Source organism: Anoplopoma fimbria, chromosome 2 (genome assembly GCF_027596085.1).
Source record: "Anoplopoma fimbria isolate UVic2021 breed Golden Eagle Sablefish chromosome 2, Afim_UVic_2022, whole genome shotgun sequence".
Lineage (NCBI taxonomy): Eukaryota > Metazoa > Chordata > Actinopteri > Perciformes > Anoplopomatidae > Anoplopoma > Anoplopoma fimbria.
Window position 1 is genome coordinate 19264558 of NC_072450.1, and position 23922 is coordinate 19288479.

Sequence of the window (23922 nt, forward strand, 5' to 3'; positions counted from 1 at the left end):
TTTTAGTCAGAGGATTGTGTGTGCATTTTTTTTGTTTTTTGACCCCAATATCAGTTCACTAAATCATTTAGTTTTGGCTGAAGCTGAAAGGCTTCGTCGATAAATCAATGATCAACAATTTTGATGAAAAAAAGACTGAGTATCTTCTGACATCACTGCCTCACATGTGAGGATTTGCTGATTTGTGAAAGATCAAATGAATTTAGATAGTAAATCTTTTTTTAAACTGTAGTTGGGACAAAAAAAGAAGAAATTTGAAGACATCACCTTTGGCACTGGAATATTGTTGGTTGCATTATTTTGTGAAATTGTAAAGACCAAACTCATTGATTATTTAAGAAAATATCATTACTTCTGTCCCTGGCTTAACTACATCTCTGCAGGAACGACAAAATATATCAGTCTTTGACTTTCCCATTCACTCCTGACCAAATTAAAATTTTGAATTGATCAAAATCAGTAAGTCTCTTCAAACAAACACACAACACATTTTGCTTAAAAAGCTGATCAGAAGAACAGAATATGATCTGCAGCAGTTTCACTTCTGCATGTTCAGTGTATTTTTAGCTTGCTATGCTGCATCATTTGGCTCTCAGTATGTAAATCTTCAAGCATCACTTCAAATCCAAACTGTACCAGTTCTCACTGTGGACATTTCTATAATGTCCCTGGCATGCATCCGTGTATAGAAGCAGCACTACTTGACCCCTTTGTGATCTGATTTAAGTAGATTCTTGTAACGGTGGTGTAGTTTAAGAGCAGACGGTTGATGTTAGTATTCTTGTCCCCATCCTGGGAGAGGAAGCCTGCTGAGAAAGGGGGATGAGGGGGAGGCCTGGGCTGGGGCTGAGAGTCTCTTCTCATGGACCAGCACATGACCAAATGAAGGAAAGGCACTTATTTTGGCACCATAACAGGAGAGGCAGAGCTGCTGCTGCTGAACGCACTAGAGGTATCAACAGGATAGATCAGGAATGCAGATGAGGAAGGCTGGAAACATATTTGAATTCATACCAACCCTGAACCCGAAGGAGTGCTGCTGTGTGGGCTCACGACAAAGGAATGTAACGTTTGTTATAAGGCCAGCTGACTGTAGCTTTGTCACTGCTCATTGGATCCTCCAAAGGACGCAGGTCACAACGGTCCTCCAGAGGACTTCCTGCTCAAATGAGTTTGTCGAGCCTTGCAGAGTTTTCAGGCTGTCCAGAATTTGAAAAATGTCTTGACATATTTGCAGGAATTTTTATTATGGGGCAGGCCACATTAGCCTGCTATGACATATTTGTTCTACTAATGTGGACTTCTGGAGATCCACTCCCTAAATATGCACAAAGCTTGTGGGTCATTACAGCTAATTACTTTAAGGTTGGTCATGGATCTCTCACTCAATTCCCAGATTGACAGAACAGAGAATAACAAAGACAACCAGACTAGCTAGTTAACATTGTAGAAGGGTTGGGTTTTTCCTTTTGTCATGTCATGTTAGTCCACTTTGTCTCCACACTGTGATCTTAGGACTGAATCCTGAATCAAACACAGCAGAAACCTGCTCCTGCACTGCTCTATGTGGCTTCAAACTTTCAGTCATGTTGTGCTTTGCCTCAGCCAATCAGTGCTATTGCAACAGGTGATTTCTATCAGTAAACACAAGAGATTAAGCATAAACAATGTTATCCAATTTAAACAACATGATGCACAACTCTTCTGTCATATGCTGTTTAAAGGCACAAGGGTTTCGGAGGAGTAAACAACATATATCAGGCAAAGGCAGTGTGGCCAAGAACTGTTTGGGGAATAAATCGTGGGAAGAATTGCACAACTCATTACTTAATTTTAATGCCAGGAGTTTGTTTTATAATGCACTTTTATAGTTTACGATATTAATAGAATAATAATGTTATGAAGACTGTCCATCATGAGCAGTGCAGCAACTGATTCATGCTCCATGGGTTTCAGTCCTCTACTCTTGTCCAGTTAATCAAGTCAATCGACAGGCATATGCTTGTGGTAATTTGATGATTGTGCTATGGAAACCACCAATCAGCAGTAAATGTTGGAGCATATATGATCAGATGGTCCGAATCATGACAATCACCAAGGCTTTAAAGTGATAATCAAGTCAGAAAATGAACCCTCAAATCCTGCTCTATATGTTCTGCCGGCACATTTCTCTTACATTGTTACAGTCTGTCCTTCACCATTGTTTCTCTTTTTTTATATGTGCATTGAACAGATTACCAGAGGCTGATGACAGTGGCAGAGAGCATCACAGCCTTAATGTTCCCCTTCCTGTGGCAGCATGTGTACGTTCCCATTCTGCCCGCCTCCCTCCTCCACTTCCTGGATGCTCCGGTGCCGTATCTCATGGGCCTCCACTCCAACGGACAGGATGACCGCACCAAGCTAGAGCTGCCACAGGAGGTACAAACACAACCCTGGTGCCTCCCTATACTCCCTTAATGTGGTTTATTTCAGTATTTTATGTTGTGCAAAGTAAATTGCTGCTGAATTAACTGTTGTAGGATTGTTATTTTTCACATCTATTTGTCTCCCATATAAAAAACTGATTGTTAGATCAACCTTTCCCTCTGTGCCTTTGTACCTGCTTTTGTCTGTTATCAAATGCAGTTTAGTTGGTTGTTATTTTGGTGTGAAAAGATTATCTGGATTTTAGTGAATAAATCCCTCCTTGTCTTTATTTTTTCTTTGGGCCTAATAACATGCAGGCTTCTTCTCAGTCAGTTTTTATTTATTTACAATCAGAAGAAGCAGTTTAATTATTGCCATTTTGCATAGATAAGGCCCTTTGTTGTTCTGCTGACAGTTGTTCTTCTTATTTGCTCATTAGTTTGCTTCACATCTCACACACAGACAGAGACGTGTGCAGAAAGTGTAACCTGCTGTCAAACATGTTTGAAATTTAAATGGATATAAAAATAGAGTTTGCTGTTAGACTTGTTAGACTTGTTGGCATTAGCTTAGTTTGACTTACAGGATTAGTGGCACCAATTATGTTAGTGTTACACCTGTTTTTTGTGCATTAAGCTCAATATATTAGTTTTTAGTTTTTTGATGGCTCATTATTTTGTTCCGTGTCTTTTTCCAGGCTAACTTGTGTTTTGTGGACATTGACAACCACTTCATCGAACTGCCAGAAGAGTTGCCCCAGTTTCCCAACAAACTAGAGTTCATTCAAGAGATCTCAGAAGCACTCATGTCCTTTGGCATGTCTCCGGAGGGGAATATTCACTCCAGTGACAGCCAGGCCAAGTATCGGAGCTTCCGATCTGCTGACATGGTCTCCGACAACCGCAACGGCAACCTGGCGTCTCCCCTCAACTCCTACCTGCTGAGGGAGAATGAAACTATCGCCCGACTGCAGGCTTTGGTCAAGAGGACGGGTGTCAGCCTGGAGAAGGTGAGGAATGATGTCCTCTCATGAATTAAAAATGGGCTTCACAAATATATAACTAGACCTGGTTGTTCCTGCAACTCAATCTTTAAAACTAATTTTGAAATAATAGTTGAATAGTTTTAATAATCAATTTATTCAAGCTGAAATTTTCAGCTGAAATGAATGTCCTCTCATAAATGTGCAGCTATATTTTTTGCCAGTTTATAAATGATGTAGGGATGGCATGATAATCCATGTTACTACGTGAACTGAAAAGATAGAAATGTTTATTGTATCAAAAGGTTATTACCACCATGATTGCAGTAAGGGACAATGAACAAAAGGGGGAGCCCTTCTCAGCTTCACCGGGGACTGGTGCATGTTGTTTACATTTGATGTTTTTCATAAAATAATGTGTATTTAAAAATAGAAGAAAGATATGTGAAGTTGTTTTAATTGTGAATGTACGTAGATCCTCATCATATTTGAGTAATTACGTAGTTAATATTTAGACTGACATGTTTTTCTCCACGATAATCGTATTGAGATTGCTCAGTAACTGTCCTCCAATCAGTGTTTCGATCATCATGTTAATAGAACAGGTAGCTAACACAGTGGAGTCTGGAGATGTTTCGCTACCCATCCAAGAGACTTCATCTGTTCAAAATATAAACTCCAGCTGCATTAGAAATGCTGCTGGTTGATGTCTCACATTCTTGATGACAGAAACCCTTGTAGTTGGCTCATTTGACCTGAGTATCCCACAAACGATGAAATACTCTCTCGTTAGACTGATAGATGAGGAATAAGCTGCTAATTAGAGAAAGTCTCTGTATGTGCAGCCTAATCAGCTTAGGCACTAGTGACCAGCTTTGTTTTCCATGAACGGATTAGCTCATCGTCTGTGTATAGTTTCCCTTCCCAGCTATGAGGTCAGACCTCCTTATCTAAACTCACTGCTGAATTAAAAGGGAACAAAACAGTGATTGAATAGATTCTCGGGTCACGTCATTGGATTGCGACTTTGTTTCACAGTCACACGTACACCCAGTGCCCCTGCTCTTTGTTTTTGTAGCCCCCCCAAGTGCTGGCATCAGTCCAGCGGGACCCAGTGACATGCTAAAAAGAAGTCATGAATCAAAACAGATGACTTCCTTTCCCATAACCCTGCTGCTTCGTCGGCAGCCTCTGATAACAGTCAGACAAGATAACATGAAAACACTGTTCTGCTTATTTTCTTCTTCTCATATTTTTCTCACACACTTTTTCTTGTTTTCTATCCTTTTCTTTATTTTGGTCTTTCTCCCTGTGCCTGTTAATGGATGCTCATCAGCTTGAGGTGAGAGAGGATGCCAGCAGCAATAAGGACATGCGGGTCCAGTGTGATGAAGAAGAGTTTAAGATGCACCAGGTTAACATCCATGTGCGCGAGGTCTTCGCCAACCGATTCACCCAGATGTTTGCAGACTACGAGGTGTTTGTGATCCAGCCGAGCCAGGACAAGGAGTCCTGGTTCACCAATCGAGAGCAGATGCAGAACTTTGACAAGGTAAAGCGTTATATATATAGTTTGTTAATAGCATAGTATAGTGAAGGGTATTATTTTTCCATAGTATATGACCTTTTCATTTGTGTGTGCAGGCCTCCTTCCTGTCTGACCAGCCAGAGCCCTACCTGCCCTTCCTGTCACGTTTCTTGGAGACGCAGATGTTTGCCTCCTTCATCGATAGTAAGATCCTCTGTCATGATGATGAGGAGAAGGAGCACACGCTGAGGGTGTTTGACTCACGCGTGGATAAGATTCGCATGCTGAACGTCCGCACGCCCACTCTGCGCACCTCGATGTACCAGAAATGCACAAACATCGAAGAAGCAGGTAAGGAAAAAGATCAGCCCTGAAAATCCTTATATAAGAAAAGACTTTGGAATATTTTTAAGCTTTAAAGCCTCAACACTTCACTTCCATAGGCAAACTGTGTGATTGGTTTGCACTACTAGAGCTACAGGTTCTAGTTTAAAAAAGGAATTGTTTCACCATAGTATCGTGACTTGGGACAGTGAAAAATAAGTTTCTGCAATGTTTAATTATGACCCTGTGTAAAGCCCAAACTTTTCCAATTTAAAGTTATGTGAACGTAATTTAAGGAGACCTTAAAAATCCTATGAAACTCCTTTAATTTGAATGTGGTCATAGGTTAATTTGAAAGTGTGAATTTCTGACAGACTTGGTGATTTGCTCTATTTAGTAAACTGACTGGTAATTACCGTCTTGTTTGCAGAAAACCTGCTTAAATAGCGTAATGAAAAATCTGATTCTGTCGCTCCTGGACCTCATGCCATTGGGCTCCGGAATGACAAGACTCACCTTCGTAATATTTGCTCTTGTTACCTCAAACGTCTGGTGGCAGCTCTCTGAGTGTCTGTGCAATGCATTACGTTAGGTACACTCATAGAGGATTGATGGACTTTCTTTGGACTTTTCTGCATAGAAACCTTTCAATTTAACTCAGAACACACTTTAACAGTGTTTTATTCTAGTTTAGACATGCTAAATGTCTTTTATTTACGTATTACTCCAAATTAAAGAATCCTCTGTGAGATCCTTAATACATTGCAGACATCTCAGATTTTACAACGCTTGGAGAAAATTATGTTATTAACAGTTAAAATCACTTTTGCTGATCTCTGTGGTGGTGATCTGATAATTTGCAGCATGCATGACTGTGTCAAATGTGGGGTTCTGTACATTTTGGTGCCACGTAATTCCTCTTGTGCGCATGTTTTGTAAATTTTTTTGTTTATCTATTCAAGTTCTACTGTATTTCTCTAAACTCATGGGTGCCTTTGTTAATCACGACTCCTGTGTTGGTGGGTTGTTAATCAGGCGTCAGAAAATCACTGTCTAAAGCTGCATACATGGGTGTCTTTTAAGAAAAAGAAAATATCTATTCTGAGCCGTTATTCTTCTTTTGGTTCTGTGGGTGTTTGGGAAGAAATGTCTCTTTTTATTTAAAGTTGTTCTCTTTCTTCATAGAGATTCTTCATCATAGTTATCTTGGTTTCTTTACACAATTAGCTACAGGAAATATGAGAATCTTATTTGGATGATTGGTGAGAAGATGAAAAAGAACAAATACTTGGTTTCTGACTATGGTACATTTCGGTTGTTTGGTTCCCTAATAATCATCCTTAATAAACATTCCTCACTAATCCATATTGATTAATTGTTTGAGTAGATGCCTAAACAACGTGCAGAATTTATTACCAGATTATCTCTTGAATTGTATCTTGTAAATATTCAGATTTTGTCCCAAAACCAAAGACCTGTTGTTGTGCCAAGGACTCTTAATTAAACGTCTTGAGAATCAAAGCACTATGATTTGGGCAAATTAACAAGATGTGCATGACGCATCCTCAAATATCATCTCCTCCGCAGAGAAAGCCATTGAGATGAGGGTCATAAAGATTGACCACACCGCCCTGCATCCCCACCTGCTGGACATGAAGATCGGTCAGGGACGCTATGAGCATGGCTTCTTCCCCCGACTGCAGTCTGATGTGCTCTCTACTGGGCCCACCAGCAACAAGTGAATATTTCACATTACTGTAACATCAAAATATTGCTGTGTAATTTATATTTATTTAAAATGATCTATATTAAATCTGAGATTGACGGAGGTTTTGTGTTACAGATGGACCAAGAGGAGTGCTCCCGCCCAGTGGAGGAGGAGGGATCGACAGAAGCAGCACGCTGAGCACCTTTATTTAGACAACGACCAGAGAGAGGTGAGGGGTCACCACAGTGTTTCCTTTTCTTAGCTCATATTCATATAGATTCACTGCCTGAGCTCTGTTGTCTTTGTTCATTTTGCATGACCTGTTTGCTTTATTTTGACTTCGCTCTCACCATCTTGTCTGCTCTCCCACCCCTCCTCTCACACTTCTGGGCTCTTTTTTCTCCTTTCTCTGCCTCTCTTGCACTCACGCTCACGTTACTCTCAGCATGTAGAGTGTTTGTTTCCGGAGCTGCAGCTCCTGCTGTTTCTTGACTACTACTGGCTCTCGCAGTCCTTCAAGCCCTGTCTAAAGTCGGTGACTGTGGATGTGGTATGTGTCGGTTGTTTGTGAGGCCTTTTAGCTTTCACACTTGGGCCACACAAACCTCTCCACCCATGTGATCTTTACCTCCCTCTGCTTCCTTCACCACCACAAGCTGAGCTTTATCTGATGGTCCATGTCACTTTCTAGAGCATGTCATGTTTGGGAACTCATAAAAAATGAAATGAGGCCAACAAAATTAAAGAAAGTACAATATATTTTCTACATTTGTTTCTAGATCATAAACAAGTTTTGTTTCAGACCTGAATAGTTTTATTGTAATCGGCTTGATTCACAATATAGACTTTAGTTATTCTTGTAGTCCTGGTTCCTCTGTAGTAACCGTCACTAGTAAGCTGAGTTGATTTCTTTCACAGTGAGTATATCTCTTGAGTGTATCTCTGTTTCCTTTTGTGGTTAGCTGACTAAACTCTGTCTGTCTTTTACTAGAAGTACATCCAGGAAGCCAGGAACCTAGGCACCACCATCAGACAGCCCAAGCTGTCCAACCTGTCACCTTCTGTCATCGCTCAGACCAACTGGAAATTTGTTGAAGGACTGCTGAAGGAGTGCAGGAACAAGGTTTGTGTGTGTGACTGACCTGTGGTTAGTGAAATAGTTTAGCTCTTTTGGCTGTGTTATGTGCTGCATTATGCAGTTAACAAAATGGTTCATATCATTTCTACACATGCTTAAAGATTTGTTACACAAAGCAATTCAGAATGAGTACTGCAGTGCAATAAAGATAGCAGAGAATCTCTGTTATTGGAGTTACAACCAACTTTCTAATGTTTTGATTTAGTTTACAGTTATAAATCATTTACGACTGTTGAAAATTACATTTTATCATTTCAGTATTTTGTTAACAACACGAGGAAGAACTTAATGTAATCACAAAGGATAACAGATTGATTCACTGAAATGAACAATAAACAGGAAAACATTACAAAACTAAATTAAAACTTTGTGTTTAAATAGATTTATCTTCTTTGTGAAAGTAATTTTTCTTACTGCACAAAAATAAATATCAGAATTTTTCAGTCTGAAGTTAGCAAGAAAATACAATATTATTAGTGCGATGTCATTGTCAGCAGAACTTCAAGTAACAACAGTATGTGTCTCTCCCTGCAGACCAAGCGTATGCTGGTGGAGAAGATGGGTCGGGAGGCCGTGGAGTTGGGTCACGGGGAGGTCAGCATCACCGGTGTTGAAGAGAACACTCTTATTGCGAGCCTCTGTGACCTCCTGGAGAGGATCTGGAGCCACGGACTGCAGGTCAAACAGGTCAGGAAAAACAACATCAACGGAGTCCCCATTTCACATGATTGATTCTCCAATTAATGACACTAATGAATGTTTTTAGGGTAAATCTGCCTTGTGGTCCCACCTGCTGCACTATCAGGAGAGCAAAGAGAAGAAAAATGCGACTCCAGGTTGTTTGGGACCTCCAGGTAAAACATGAAATTGCCTAATGAACTTAAATGAATAACAAATAAGTGACTGCAATTACACATCCCTTTTTTCTTCACACCAGGTTTCATTCATGACACTGAAAGACGCAAATCGGATGGAGGTGGATCAGCAATGCCACCTATGAAAATCTCCCTGATCCAGGACATGAGGTGAGGAGGACTACGGGTTGATTAGATGTGAGCCAATAAGGTGCTCGATAAAGGATGAAGGATGAATTATCGCCTGTTTTCATCCAGTGTTCTCAAATTTGCAAATGCATTAGCTGATGGTCAACATCAGTGATGTAAATTGGACTATGACTGCCCCCTTGTGGTTAACTGTCAAACAAAAACTTCATGAAGTTTTCTATGTTGGAGTGATAGTGAAGTCTATGGATTAAAGGATTATCAGGGGGTCAAATTAATAATAAGTGAAGTAAGCCCAGGGAAATCAGGTATAAAACCAACTGTTTTATCACGGGTTGCATTCAGTTACTCCACACCTAGAAAGGAGGCAATTCAACAGCAATAAAAAAAGAGTACATTTTTCCACCAGACAAACTAAAATTAAATTTTGGTCAATGTTAGTCTGTTTTGGTTCAGTGACTTAAACATTATTGAGATCTAATTTCCCAGATAAATAAGGCTTTCCTCATAGCTCTCAAAATATTACTAGATAAATGTGATGCTTCACAGTTTAGTAGTTATAATGGCACTTTTTCTGTTTTACAGATTATTATCGATTTAGTTAAACTTCATGTAGTAATTTAAGTAAGTCTCATGCAGAATATGTCTTCAGAAACCAGTAACGCCACTGTAAAGGTTTTCTATGAACAATCTGAAGTTCAATTCTGTCCTGGTTAAAATTCTCTCTTTTGTCCCTGAAAGATCAACTAAAATAATGTAGTTTATCTCAGTAACAGAAAAACAAAACAACATTAATATTAGTAACTAATATTCAAGGCCACTAGTATTCCAGAAACACATACATTATACACTATAGTACAGACTTTTAAAATATAACATCATCACACAATATCTGGATATTGCTTTTCTTAATTTGGCTCTTGTAAAAAGAAAAGAGTAGAGTGATTATGCTGAAATTTCACTTTGGATGATTGTATTTGTCTCAGATTGGATTTCTGTCTTTGTCTGACTGCTTCATTGAATAACTTGCTATAGACATTATGAGCTTGATACATAACAATTAGAACATATATTATTATTTATTCTCTAGCATTTCTGTCCATATTATTGGTGGCGTTACATAAAAAACCTGTCCTCTTTTCTTTTTTGTATTTTTTGGGCACTTTTTGTCTTCATGAGCTAATAAACAGTGAGAGTTGGAAGTAAAAGGAAAGATGACGATCAGCAAAAGTCCCTAGCCGGACGTGAACCGACTAATCATACCAACCCACCATCCCAGACAACTAGGCCAACCTGGTGCCACGTTTTTTCTCAAAATTGTCTGCTCTACTATATTTTATATTCATTAAACACTCAGCCTTTCAACTACCCTGAGAGCTCCAGCAGCTCACCTGCATGCGTATGTGTCGTGATGTTATGTACCATACCCAGTTAAGGAGACAGGGCTTGTGTTGCTGGAAGGAGGCGCGGAGTGAGTCTGTGTAACAGCACGTTACTTCCAGCCTAATTAACAGACCCCCCACCAGTCTGGTCATGTCATATCAGGGCACAAACACTCATCTCTACTCTGGAGACTGACCCTCCTCCACCCTCATGAAAACACCATGATCATAAACACACTCCGTCACAGAGGCAACCCCCAGCTTCCCTTAATGAGTTTAAATAATTGATCATATTGTCAACTTTGTCTTAACAGGAAGTAAAATATGTGTAACTAAAAATAATCAGTTAATATTACAGCTGCTCAAATTTTTATGTTCATCAGAGATTATGGCCCCTCACCTGCTTAACCCCGTGTTTTCTAGGTACGCCTTAACAATAATAGTGCATACAGTAGATGTTTTCCTCTGTTGCCATGGAGATAAGGAGCAGCGAAAACTGGGTTATTTGTGTCGAGGGTGGACACGGAGGGGGATGGAGAGTAGAGGAGGAGACATGAAGAGCTCTTAGCACACGAAGCTTACGGCACAGGTGGAGTGGAAGGGAATGTGTCTGGACATCAGAGGCTCGACTGTGGGAGCGGTGACATGGGACGATGTCTGGGGTTATAAATGCCTCTACAGAGACACTGAGCTGTTTCTTTGACTAAGGACACATAACATATCTACAAGTCAGAGTTTTTGAATAACATTTGTAGTGCCGACATGATTTGTTTATCAATTGATTAGTTGATTATGTCTAATTTATCAATCAAAGCTTTTATGTGTTGGTATTCTCTGTTTTATGTCAGAGAAAATTGACTTTACTTGAGTTTTTATTTTTGGACTGTTCGTACAAAACAATCAATATTATGACATCACTTTGGGTCCTGAAACTATTACAATAACTATCTCTATAACTCACTATGTAATGACATTTTATGGACAATTTTTTTTAAATATTGTGGATGGCACCCCTGAACATTTCCTTGTCATAACAGACTTGTTCATTACAATGTATAAATGTATTTGTACGATCATGGTGGCTCCACTGAGTGTCTAAATGAAAGAACAACCTCAAAGAAGTACTTGATTGATGTACTGATACTTAAATAAGCGTTCATGCTCTTGTCAGAACTAGACCATAAACGGCATGAATATGTGCATCAACATATTCAAGATTATTATCTGGGTAAATTCTGCATTTTATGATCTTCTTAATTGTTTGTAAGCAGTGTCTATGCAAGACACTTTTTCTCACAGGAGAATACATTTATTGGCCCTGTGTTTTCATGATTAAACGTAGTGCAGTGAAAAAGACATAATGGATATCCTACTGTAATTTCCGCATGATGAAAATGATCTTTGCTTTTTTGTTTACGTATAATCACAGAACTTTGTCTGACCTCTTGATCCATCGTTTTATTTGCAGACACATTCAGAACATCAGCGAGATCAAGACCGATGTGGGCAAAGCCAGAGCCTGGGTTCGCCTCTCTATGGAGAAGAAGCTGCTCTCCAGACACCTGAAGCAGCTGCTTTCAGAGCATGAGCTTACAAAGTGAGCAAAACAAAAGTCAAACTTTGTCACGCAAGCTGTCAGTTCCAGTTTAAGCATTAGTTAATCACAACGACTCTTACTACTTACTACGACATTTTCATGATCGCCTAGTATCTTTTCCCACCTCTTATACTTTCTTATCCTGACCTTCTTTCTTTGTTTGTGGAGGAATGTCTGTCTGGTATGAAATGAAGATGACGTGTGATTTACCCATCTATAATACATTAACTCTTTTGAAATTACAAAGCATCATACTGTAGTTCACCGCGAGCATAAATAATTCACAGCATAATTCATAATTGATATCTGACTGGTGAACTGGGTCAGGGGGATTTCTGTCTGCCTTTGTGACCTTAATGTCATTTGTTCTACTTTATAAAAAGTATTCACTTCTTTATCCATTTAGATTTACTTTTATCAAACTTCTTCCTTTTAGAAAACTGTACAAGCGATACGCCTTCCTCCGCTGTGATGATGAGAAGGAGCAGTTTCTCTACCACCTCCTGTCCTTTAACGCTGTGGATTACTTCTGTTTCACCAACGTCTTTACGACCATCAGTGAGTGCTGTTTTGATGCCAAACAACACGACAACGCTGACAATAAACCACCAGTTTTTCTGATGACATTTCTCTCCTCTCTGTCTCCCAGTGATCCCCTACCACGTAGTGGTGGTTTCCAGTAAGAAGCTGGGTGGCTCCATGTTCACAGCCAACCCTTGGGTGTGTGTTTCTGGTGAGCTGGCAGAGACCGGAGTCCTACAGGTCCCAAGAAATACTCTGGAGATCACTTTTGAGGTTGGTGCTATTTCTTAGACTAAAGATAACTCCACTTTACCACAACTTTTATTTAGTTTTACTTATCATTTCTGCCGGTTATTATAACAGTGTATTTCAAATAATTACTGATACGATCACAGTGATATTACTATAATAAAGTCTAACTAAGCCGGAAACATGAGTGGTTAAGAGATCAGCCAGGTTGTTAACAAGCCAAATGTTCAAACCGCTCATCTAAACCACTTTTTTAAGATAAAACAGAAACTGAGCAGACTCCAAATTTCAAAAGAAATACTTCATTACGCAGAAAATTGTACGATAAAGTGTTCTTAGACGGCTGGTCTGTAAACGTTATTGGATGTTTAAAACAGACATTTTCAGGAAATTATTTTACCATTGGCTATTGTTGTCTCATCCAAATACGTTTGGTAAAGTGGTGAAAAACCTGTATGATCATTCGACTGTTTCTTTACTGTTGAAAAACAAAAACAAAATTATAAAAATGGGACCAAGTTGTGATAAACCAGAAGCGTCCTTTATGAATATGAGCTCTTGTCTTGTGTTTGTGAATAACATTTCTTGTTGGGGTGACGACACCATGCTTCTCTCTGTCTCTCAGTGCCAGAACCTGGGAAAGCTCACCACAGTGCAGATGGGTCACGATAACACAGGTCTCTACGCAAAGTGGCTTGTGGAGTGTGTTGTGGTCCGAAACGAGATCACTGGGCACACTTACAGGTAAGCATGTTTTTTTAGAGAAATTCACAGTACTGTAATATTGTTTTGAGCGCACTGTTCTCAGAAATGATGAACATAATGTGTTTGTTGTGCAGGTTTCCGTGTGGCCGGTGGTTGGGGAAGGGCGTGGATGACGGCAGTCTGGAGAGGATCCTGGTGGGAGAGCTGATGACCCCCAGCACAGATAACGATGAGAGGATGTGCCGCACACCCCCGATGCAGCAGTCCCCTGGGATGATGAGGAGGTTTGTTACCATTTCGCCAAACAGCAGACCAAGTAAGTTCACAACTTCACAGCCATACATCACTGTACCAATTCCTAATGATAGTGGTGTGTAGACTTTTTGTTTTATACTATCTGAGGATTAAGATGTGTATCCAATTTGAAATTCAACCTCAATCATAGAAGCATAGGACAACAGTGTGTCATTCATGACAATGACAAATATATAAATAAAAAGGCCCTTTGTGTGATTGTTTGTCTCACAGCATCTTTGTTTGCTTTTTTCCTTTTCATCCAGAGTTAAACACAGGTCAGATCCAGGAGGGAGTGGGAGAGGCCATCAACGGGATCGTGAAGCACTTCCACAAGCCAGAGAAGGAGGTGAGAGACGGCAGTCTAGACAGGACCCAACATGTAGTTCTATTATTCATCACAAATGAAGAGAAGCAGCTTTCTGCTCTGTTGGTCCCCAAGCCCCTCAGTAACTGTGGGCTGTATAGTGTAATTCACGTTGTTAAAGCATATCATAGGAGAATTCTTGATGGTTTTCTGAAGTTGTTGAAGCAGACTGAGGGTTTATGGTCCAAACTTCACCTACTTCCAAGGTGTAGGTAGAAGGTGATTAGTCTGAAGAGGACTATAGAATAACTTTACTGTTTAGACCATTGTGTTTCAGCTTGTGGCCTTTATAAGGGTCATCATAAAACACATTACAGACGATATTCAGTTGGTTTGTATATTTACTATCCTTGATCAATTTTTTTCTGGTCAAGATTTTTTTTCTGTCATAAAGGCATTAATAAAAAGTACAAACACTGATAATTATTACTTATTAAGGCACACGGGCGGTAATTATAATTCAAAGGAGATGCCTATTGTAACTTATCTGTTGATTATAGGTTTTACAAGTCAATCATTGCCTAGTCAACGTACAAAGGATTTTTACTGGGAAATTCCCTTCACACTTTACTCCACCTCTTTACAGTACTGACAGAACAATGGCAGGAGGATGTTATTGAAGTTGTTATTTCAATCCACCTAAAGCTGTTAAGACATGTATCTAAAAAATGCTCTGTTTAATTGTCATTGTGAGAAAACAACCTTATAATCCGTTCTAACTGCATGCATTTTCTTTTTGTTTTTGCTCTCCATAGAGAGGCAGTCTGACCCTCCTCCTTTGTGGGGAGTACGGCCTCGTCTGGGCTCTGGAGCAGGTTTTCCTGCATGGTTTCAAATCACCCCGACTCTTTAAGAATGTCTTCATCTGGGACTTCTTGGGTAAAGACTTAATATCATTATTCCATTATATTACTTAAGCCCTAAGGCCTTAAAGGGATGTTCCACCCAAAATCTATATGTTTTGACTATCAAACATCCATACCCTCATATTATCGTGTAATCAACTTTTTAACTGATTCGTCCTCCTATTTTTCTCTTTAACAGAGAAGTCACAGGTATACTTTGAAAGTGCAGAGCAGCGGGAGGTGACTCCAGATGAAAACTGGCAAACCAGAGTACGCCACTTCTGCCGCTTCATGCGCGCCATCAACAACACGTCCAGAAACATCGGCAAGGACGGGAAGTTCCAGATGCTCGTCTGTCTTGGTGCAAGGTAGGCCGGCAGCACTCATAAACCTCCCAATGATGAAAATTTAGATGGAATGAACATTGTACACATTTGTTAATGGAAATTCATCCAATAGAGTGGATGAAACTTGTGTAGTACTTAGGCTGCGGAGTGACTTTCCCTTCCTAAGCAAACTTAAAACTTTTAGGTAGCAGGTTGGAAAGGTGAGTATAGACACGTCGGCTCGGCTACGTACGTAGTCTCTGTATCTACGTCATAGCCTCTTAACGCACAACTATCCATCTAACTTAAGACCCAAGGACACAAATCCATTCTTCTGTCTGAAATGTTGCTGATGCTCTGCTCGGTATCTGTCCCTTCATGCTGATCTGCAAAGAGTCAAGTGAAAATGATCTCTCCTTTGAGGATTCTTGAAGTATCAGATATTCTATTGGTTTCCTTTAGCTCATCCTCCCTGATGAAGAGTGGATGTTTCTGTGCATTGAGTGTGTAGCAATGCAGTGATTTTATCCTTTTCTAGAAAATAAATTGCCAACACCTTTCATAATAGATAAATTGTTTGTCATTTATTTATAAAAAAAAAGCCAAACTTTAAATCATTCGAGCTTCTGAAATGTGAGGATTTGCAGCTTTTTCTCTGTTTCAAATCATAGGTTTTGACTGTTGGTAGTTAAAAAAAACGATTCAGTATTGAGTAATAGCGACAGCAAATGCGCATCATTTATGCAACGTTAAGTTCATTATAAGTTTTTATTTTAGCCACATGACGGGCTCAGATTGTTATTATCAGTGTCAGACTACCTCAACTCTGAGACAACAGGGCTAGACTCTTTCCATAATGTCAAACAACAATCTAGCACTTTTAGTGGAAGTATCTTCGCCCCAATAGGATTGGATTGCAGCTTGTGAGCAGTTGCTGTATACATTTTCCTGCTCGATACTGGATTAATTTCAGATATTGTCGTCCCTATTAGTCAGTAAGCCACAAAAACATGCGTAAATAGGGTCCAGGTTGAGAAATACAGAAGTTAACCTTTTAGCTGTGGTGTTGACTCCCATGTGTCTTCTTCTCTCAGGGACCATTTGCTGCATCACTGGATCGCTCTGCTCGCAGATTGTCCGATCACCACTCAGATGTACGAAGACGTTGCACTGATGAAGGACCGATCTTTGGTAAACTCTCTAATCAGAGTGCTACAGACTCTGCAGGAGTTCAACATCACCCTGGAGGCTTCGCTTGTCAAAGGTGTTGGTATCTGAAACGAAACCAGCTTCCCACCAGTTGTACGTGACCTGGACGGTTTTCAGTGGGGACCACTAAAAAGAATAACTAAACCTTTTATATGCAGGAAAAGACTTGAACAAAGGACATTTTCTGGCTTATATTACAGCTACTGTTACATTTGCCATATATTAAGTGCAATGAGCCTTTCAAAATATGTTGTTATTTTTATCCTCAATGATGTTGCCATTAGATGTTAAAAATATGTTTTCTATTATGAACCATCATTTTCACATTATTGACCATGACCTACTTGTGCTATAATGTTTTATTGAAAGCTAAATATTTTCATTGTTCTCGTGAACTGCTGACAATGGCTATATTTAAGGGAGAGCGAGGATCAAAACTGTTAATATATTTTCAGAGAAAAACAGTATTATTTTGTTAAATCAGTCAAGTTGCTTGCTCTGCTGTCAACTCAGATTCCAATGTCATTACGCAGAGCTTAAAGCAAATGATGTAGAGTTATGCCTTATAAGTACGTGTATGACAAGGGGTTTGTGGTTCGAAGAATGATTCATATACATCAACATAAAACGGCTGTTACATTTGGGTCTTTCCCTGAGAAATGCTCTAGTGTGCAGATATTTTAAATGGAACAACCTCAGCAGAGAACATGACGTTTTGCATGTTAATAAGACTGTGTGGCTTAACCCTATATTCAGTGATGGACGGTCTTTGGCTTGTGTTCTAGACACAAGTCTTCCAAGAGATGCTTGATCCAGCTTTTCTGTGCAAAGTGGATCCCAATTGAAAGCCTTCATGTAAATACCTCCAACCGGCCCCTTTCCCCTCCCATGATCCCAGCCCTTACACTACATCCCTCTTCTCTGAATAAATACAGTGTGATGATCTGTGTTGACTCCTCGTGATGAAGGATGATCTCCTGCTTCCCATGTGAGGAACAAAAAGGACAGCTCTTTCCTGCTGCTGATTTTGTCATCATGGTTTCTTGCTATGCAATATCCACAACAGAAAATTCAACCCATTACAAACATGTGGTGTTCTTGAGGTGTTACCGGGCCCTACTCTGTTACGTACTTTGAACTTTAGTGTGCAGAACAAGAGATATAATATGTGAAGGACTTATTTTCTGTGCCAACAACGTCTGGAATGACTGTGTTGTACTCGTCTGTGTACGACCCACACATGAGCATCTTGGGAGATATATATTTTTGTTTTCCAATACTGTTGTACATTTATTGACATAGCTGTGTAATGTAGTGTTTACTAAGTGAGCAGCAGTGTACAGTGTAAAAACTATAAAGAATAAAGCATCTGTAATGCGTTAAAGTGAATTTAATTGTATTAAGGGTCGACCAGTTTTTCATTAATAGATTCATATTAACTGCTATATGTGCTTTCTCAGCTGAGAAAATGTTGTATACAAATTCACTGGTTTCAACTTCTTAAATTTTAATATTTATTGTTTTATTAGTCTTCAATTATAGTCACTCAAAAGACTGTTGGTCAGACAAAACAAGCAATTTGAATTTGTGAATGGCATTGGGAAATTGTGATTAAAATAATATGCTGATTAATAAAAAGTGAAAATATTTTTTAGTTTAAGCCCTAAATCTTATCTCAACTGTTCTGGGAAATGTTTTTCTTGATTTGTAAAAAACTAAATATCCCATAATATTAAAAAAGTGCAACCGACTTCCCCATCTAATGATAGTCTCTTTTGTGTCAAATAAATCCGCAGAAATGTAACACAGCAGTAACTGTACTGTATTGGCGTTGTTTTGTTCTACTCTGAATGTGCTTTCTCAGCTGAGAAAATGTAAACAAACTCTTTCGCGCCTTGTCAAATTGCGGTTTTTTTTAAAGCAGTAGGGCAGGTGGTTTATGGGAGTTTGAGTTTGAAAGGAGAACGCTAACAACTGTGACGACACAGCGTTCTCCCGCTCATTCACTACGCATCCCATCATTCATGTCTAGTGACGAGTACGCGAGGAGAGCAGCGATTGGTTGAAGCCAGGTTCAAACTCAACGGCTGCACTCCTTATATGGTCATTGTACGCTCAGGCCCTTTCATTCCAGCTTTTTATGCTAATGACATTCTAATAGACAGCTGTATGCAGTAGTAGTAAGAGCATGCGCAGTAGGTGCGAAGAATACGGCGAAGATTCAAAGTTTTTGTTCAGTAAGTGCACTTTTATTTCTCTCGTACTGACATTACATCCGTGGCGTTTGACTGATTTGTTGTTTGTGAGGAGACCGACGGTAACGTTGTGCGTCCCCAGCCGTAGCAGGCTGAACGTACAAAGGCTACGCGACAATGGGATAACGTGGAAGTGAACGAGAGCGTCGCGTGGTGATGCTAGCTACGTCGGCTAGCTAGCTAGCATGCTAACAGCTAACAACAATGAGCCGAATTTGGCGCTCGAGCTGGCGAAAGTTTTAATGTACAGAGAGGACTGGGCCCCACGCGACTCTATGTGTTTAGTACACGTGTTGATGAAATACACGAGCTGCACCAAGCGGTCGCGTGTTATTTAGACACGTGCTTTAAGGACAGACCGGAGAATAGCCCGGTAGCTTTTTGTTTCTTCACTTCAGACAGCGCTGCTGCTCGGTTCAAACAAGCCCTCAGCTCAGCGGGGTCTGACCCGCTAATACTTCACTTGTCTTTGTGCAAAACAGAAACCACGAGGTGTTGATCGCATTTACCGCGTCCACCGGTGTGCGGGAGTCACGCTGACCAGCACAGCTCGTGTGGTGGGTGTAACGCTGCAGCGGCGGCTTCCCGCATTAAAACAAACATCACTGGTCTTGATTATTTAACACGACCAATACCATAAGATTGTGATGTTGTTGCAACGTGTTTTTTGTTGTTTTGATGTTCCCGCGACTTGTCTTTTTAAATGTATGTGAATGTCTGTCGCTTTAAGCAAAGTTAGTTATGTTTTTTTTGTTGTTTGTGCACTTTATATGTAATGTTTTGCAGGATAAAATGTGACTTGCATATGGGGTTTGTTGAAATTAAGATGTTAATATTGGTGTTGAAATTAAGATGTTAATGTGTGTGTGTGGGACCGCCCCCTTTTCAGGAGTAGAAAGCCCATCTGACCGCAGATCTCCTCAGTGCCCATCACCGGGACCGTTTCACATCTTTGTTTTACGCTTTCAGATTGCTGCCATAACGCAGACCCGACAGACAGACTATGTTTGGCTTCCACAAGTCAAAGATCTACCGGAGTAACGACGGCTGTTGCATCTGCAAGACCAAGTCCTCCAGCTCACGCTTCACAGACAGCAGTCGATATGAGGAGACGTTCGGGCTCTGTTTTGGGTAAGAGCTCACAATCATTCATTCATTGTGCGTCTGTATTATGTTGATCTGTGGGGTTTTTACTTGTGTGCCTATGAATTCATTGATGCATAGAGGTGAAAAACTTAATAAATTATATTTTATTCATTTCTTAAGGCTGTCAGAAGATCGTGTTGGAGACATTTGCAATGCCTGTGTGTTGCTTGTGAAAAGGTGGAAAAAGCTACCTAATGGCTCCAAGAAGAACTGGAACCACGTAAGTGATGTCTCCTGACAGTATGAGTATCATAATTGTCATGTTATGGCTTTAAATTGACTTGATGTTTGCCTGATCTGACTCAGGTGGTGGATGCCAGGGCCGGGCCAGGCTTCAAGATGACAAAGCCCAAGAAGATCAAGAACAGTGATGGGAAAAGGAAAAGCAAGCTAAAGAAGCTTCACAAATTAAAGAGACAAAGTAAGTTGTTTAAATGTATTGGCTCTTAACTTGCATGTGTTGGTAAGTTTGTCTTGTACTGTATGATAAATATATTTTAACAAGTCAGACATGTAATGTTTGTTGTTGACTACTTGTATTAAAAAGTGCCTAATATCAAGGTCACACAAATGCATGGAATATCTCTCTGTGTCAATCTTAGGCTTAGTGTGGTTTTCCCTCTCGGCTTGATTACGAATGACTGTTTTAGCAGCACCTTGTGGCGGTTTTGGATAAAGCACACACTGTGTAAATGCAATGTCTAGGGGTATGCATCAGGGCTTGGAAACATGTTTGGAGATTGATTACATTTCTTTATATATATGTACGAATGACACACTTGTATTATGAAAATTAAAGGAATCTTCTTAAAATACATTTGGGTTTTGGACTGTTAATCAGACAAAACAAGCAGTTTGATTATTTCTGTGTGGTCTTTAGGAAATTGGTTTGGGCATTTTTACTATTTTCTGATTTTTGAAGATTTATTTATAATGAGTAAAATTGGTATTGTGACTAATTCCAATCCAGACTGTTTGTTGACTTACTTTCATTCTACATTTGTATTCATTAAAAGCTACACATTTCCCAAAATATTAAGTATGCTATAGAGTTCCACATCCCCTCATGGTCATTTCTGTGCCTAATAAATCAGATGAAAAGTAGGACTTTAGTCTAGTCTAGTCAGCAAGTTACCAAATCAGTTTGATGGCAGCCTTTAAGTATTTATTTTGTTTTCCAAGCAGACTCAGATGCCCACAGCACAACCTCCAGTGTGTCTCCGGCACAGTCCCCCAGTTACAGCAACCAGTCAGATGATGGCTCAGACATTGAGTCCAAGCAAAGACGCCCGACTCCCTCCATCTTCTCTTTCCTGGACCGTTCATACTGGAAAAGGTAAGCTACTTCTCTCATTAACAGCTTTGGGTTTGACAATGGGGCAAGACAAACTTATAAAGCCTATTTGTGTCTTATATGATAAATAACTTAAGGGGTATTTTGTCTGTTTTTCCACCCCCCTTTTTTAGGCAAAAGGTGTGCTGTGGGATTGTCTATAAGGGGCGGTTTGGAGAGGTGATTATTGATCCTCGGCTCTTCAAGCCCTGCTGCAGTTCCAAAAAACAGAAGACACTGGTGTCTACGCAAGTGGCCACGCATCTTCCAGACACACTTCCTCCACAACTCCCAGAAGACATGAAAGAAACCTGGTGATGCTTTTGTCTAATCCACCTGTAGGGTTATCCATGGCATCTACCTGGATTTGTCTCCAGTGGCAGACCTCTCATTTCCAACCCACCTTGTTAGATCAGATAGTTAGATGTTTCTTTTCAATGTAATGTTCTTTTTTATATGGGTATTTTTTATCTTTTGTATAGAGTTGATTTTCATTTTTTTATAGAAAGAAAAAAGAAGAAAAAAAAAAAGCTATTATGGGCATTAGTGTTATTTATAGGTTGAGGGAGCACATTTTGTCGATGCTCCGTTTCTGATTTCGAATTATTTTTGGTTGTTTTGTATTAAGTGATCAAAGTTTTGTAAATATTTTGTCACCTTTTCATACATATCAAGTATGTTCTATATTTTTTCATAATTTGTCTAATTGTAAGTGCATATGAAAGACACCAGCTTTTCTAATACCAGCTTTTTTGTGTTTGTTGGAGTGGCTCTCCAACATGTTGCAACGTTTTTTCTTAGCTGTTTGTGCCAAATGTGCGACTGCTAGTCTGTAGGATTTTTAGTACACAAATGGCTATTTGTCATCCCAGGGATCATTAGTACAACTGTTCTCTATGAATTTTATGAGCTTTTTTTAGTGTTTGTATAGATAACAACACAAAATCTTTCTGATATTTTCACAGCTTAAGCATGCTACAAGTTTGAAACACTCAATTTTGATTTTTCTCATCAGTTTGTGCACATTAACATTGAAAAATGTGGATAGACCATGCATGCAGTACATTCCTCCGCTCTTTGGAATGACAAAAGTGAATTATTTATTTCTTTTGTACAGCCTCCAATGAAATGACAATGCATGTTGTAAATCAAATGTTTTTAAAATTAATTGTGTAAATACAGTCAGTGTTTCTGCTCTTGGTACATCAAAATCTTTTTTAAATTACAGGAATAGCCAGCTAATACTTTTGTAAGAAAATGCTTTTGTGTGGCTGAAAACATGTACTTTTAGGCTAAACCGGTTAATAGGTTTTTATCACATTGTCACATCTCATTTTCTCAGACATATTTCTGTAAAGGCATGCAGAGCTGTAGCTTATGCTCTGCGGAAATATGTGTGAACTGCAGGGAACGATAGAAGTTAATGTTCAGAAATGGAAACTACAGGAAACGTGACCCTTTTTCTACGGTTACTCTACCTTTTTTTTACCAGAGCAATGCTGTTGCAGAAAATGTGTTTATGATTGCCATTTCTGTGATTCATCTTTAGAAGCAATTGTCAAAGTTCAAACTATGCAGACATTTTGAATGTGAGAAGTGCTCTGGGGCTGTCTGTCACTTGCTGTTATAGTGTAAAGTGATGGACCCTAATTCAACCAAATTGGCTTATTAAAAGCATCCATTATTTCAGCAATAAGTTATTATTTTCCTAATCAAAATTCATCATTGTCTCAAGATATTTCTTCTGTATGTTATGTAAAAAATAATGATCAGATAGCAGCGTTTTAGCCATTGTGCATACTGCCTATCAAATTAATACTGTAATGACACGGTTGCTTTATTTTTTTTGCATTACTGTAACCAATCTCCACCTTCATGAATTGACAGGCGATGCTCTGTAAAGTTGCTTAATATATAAACGTTTCTGCGGCAGGGTAGATACATGCTGAACATGTTTTATGATTCTTATTAAAAGGAGAAATGCTGCTTCCTTTTAACCTGCGAAATAAGCTTGTTTTTGTCCTTAGGGAGTTGCCATATTGTTTTTGCGAGGTACATTTTGGGATGTGAGATGTGCCTTAATGAATTACCTGACCTTGTCATTATGATTATCATGTAATTTATATTATTTATTGCAAAACCTTTTTTTTTTTAAACTGACATTTTGATAACTGGTTGTGGAGCCTTTCAGAAAGTTTGTTTTTAATTTTGTGCGCTTCCTTTGAACATGCAATGTAGATGTTTTTTTAATATGTCTTTGTATACTGTACGACAAGGTAGATCTGTATTGTAATAAAAAAAAAAATGAAAGGAGAAAAGTGTGTTGTGACATTTATGTGCACAGGTAGGTGGTGCACAAGAGCTGCATGGATACTGTTCTGATCAAGGCCATAAACACTGAGCACAGTGGAGGGGTTTCACTGAATGTCCTGGTGAATTACATTTAACTTTCTCTACACATGTTCACTCAGTGTACTGGTATCGTTCCTCATTTGTTTCCTTTATATTTATTAGTTTTAAACCCTCCACCACCGTCTTTATGGCTAGAAAAGTTATCCAATCCTAAAAGGTATAATTGTTCTCAATGGTAGAACCAAACGTA

General features: G+C 39.3%; 2 protein-coding genes across 5 annotated transcripts in view; both read left to right on the forward strand.

The window, feature by feature from the left end:
- dennd5a (DENN/MADD domain containing 5A) overlaps positions 1–18374 on the forward strand; it is a 31411-nt gene extending 13037 nt beyond the window's left edge. The window contains exons 5-23 of the mRNA XM_054611031.1: positions 2234–2421; positions 3107–3418; positions 4728–4943; positions 5036–5270; positions 6831–6981; positions 7087–7180; positions 7943–8074; positions 8624–8776; positions 8856–8943; positions 9027–9114; positions 11941–12069; positions 12506–12627; positions 12719–12864; positions 13466–13584; positions 13680–13861; positions 14106–14188; positions 14962–15085; positions 15251–15419; positions 16472–18374. Of these exons, the coding sequence (XP_054467006.1) occupies positions 2234–2421; positions 3107–3418; positions 4728–4943; positions 5036–5270; positions 6831–6981; positions 7087–7180; positions 7943–8074; positions 8624–8776; positions 8856–8943; positions 9027–9114; positions 11941–12069; positions 12506–12627; positions 12719–12864; positions 13466–13584; positions 13680–13861; positions 14106–14188; positions 14962–15085; positions 15251–15419; positions 16472–16655 (2915 nt within the window). The 3' untranslated portion in view covers positions 16656–18374. The remainder of the gene's footprint in view (positions 1–2233; positions 2422–3106; positions 3419–4727; positions 4944–5035; positions 5271–6830; positions 6982–7086; positions 7181–7942; positions 8075–8623; positions 8777–8855; positions 8944–9026; positions 9115–11940; positions 12070–12505; positions 12628–12718; positions 12865–13465; positions 13585–13679; positions 13862–14105; positions 14189–14961; positions 15086–15250; positions 15420–16471) is intronic.
- A 286-nt stretch (positions 18375–18660) lies between these two features.
- On the forward strand, positions 18661–23606 carry sinhcafl (SIN3-HDAC complex associated factor, like). Of its 4 annotated transcripts, none has more exons than XM_054610724.1 (6): positions 18661–18823; positions 19811–19972; positions 20108–20207; positions 20294–20408; positions 21170–21323; positions 21455–23606. In XM_054610724.1, the coding sequence occupies exons 2-6, from the start codon at positions 19845–19847 to the stop codon at positions 21636–21638; spliced, it is 681 nt and encodes a 226-aa protein (XP_054466699.1). In that variant the 5' UTR covers positions 18661–18823; positions 19811–19844; the 3' UTR covers positions 21639–23606. The 4 variants fall into 4 exon arrangements, with proteins under 4 accessions (XP_054466699.1, XP_054466719.1, XP_054466710.1 ...); XM_054610744.1 differs by having other exon boundaries at positions 18664–18823; positions 21173–21323; XM_054610735.1 differs by lacking the exon at positions 18661–18823 and adding an exon at positions 18854–19398.
- Positions 23607–23922: the final 316 nt, after the last annotated feature.

Bases quoted from the DNA above. Each gene is read 5' to 3' on its own strand.
- sinhcafl (XM_054610724.1), top strand. From the start codon at position 19,845: ATGTTTGGCTTCCACAAGTCAAAGATCTACCGGAGTAACGACGGCTGT. The intron at 20,409-21,169 runs GTAAGTTGTTTA...TTGTTTTCCAAG, and splicing joins TCACAAATTAAAGAGACAAA to CAGACTCAGATGCCCACAGC. The intron at 21,324-21,454 runs GTAAGCTACTTC...CCCCTTTTTTAG, and splicing joins GACCGTTCATACTGGAAAAG to GCAAAAGGTGTGCTGTGGGA.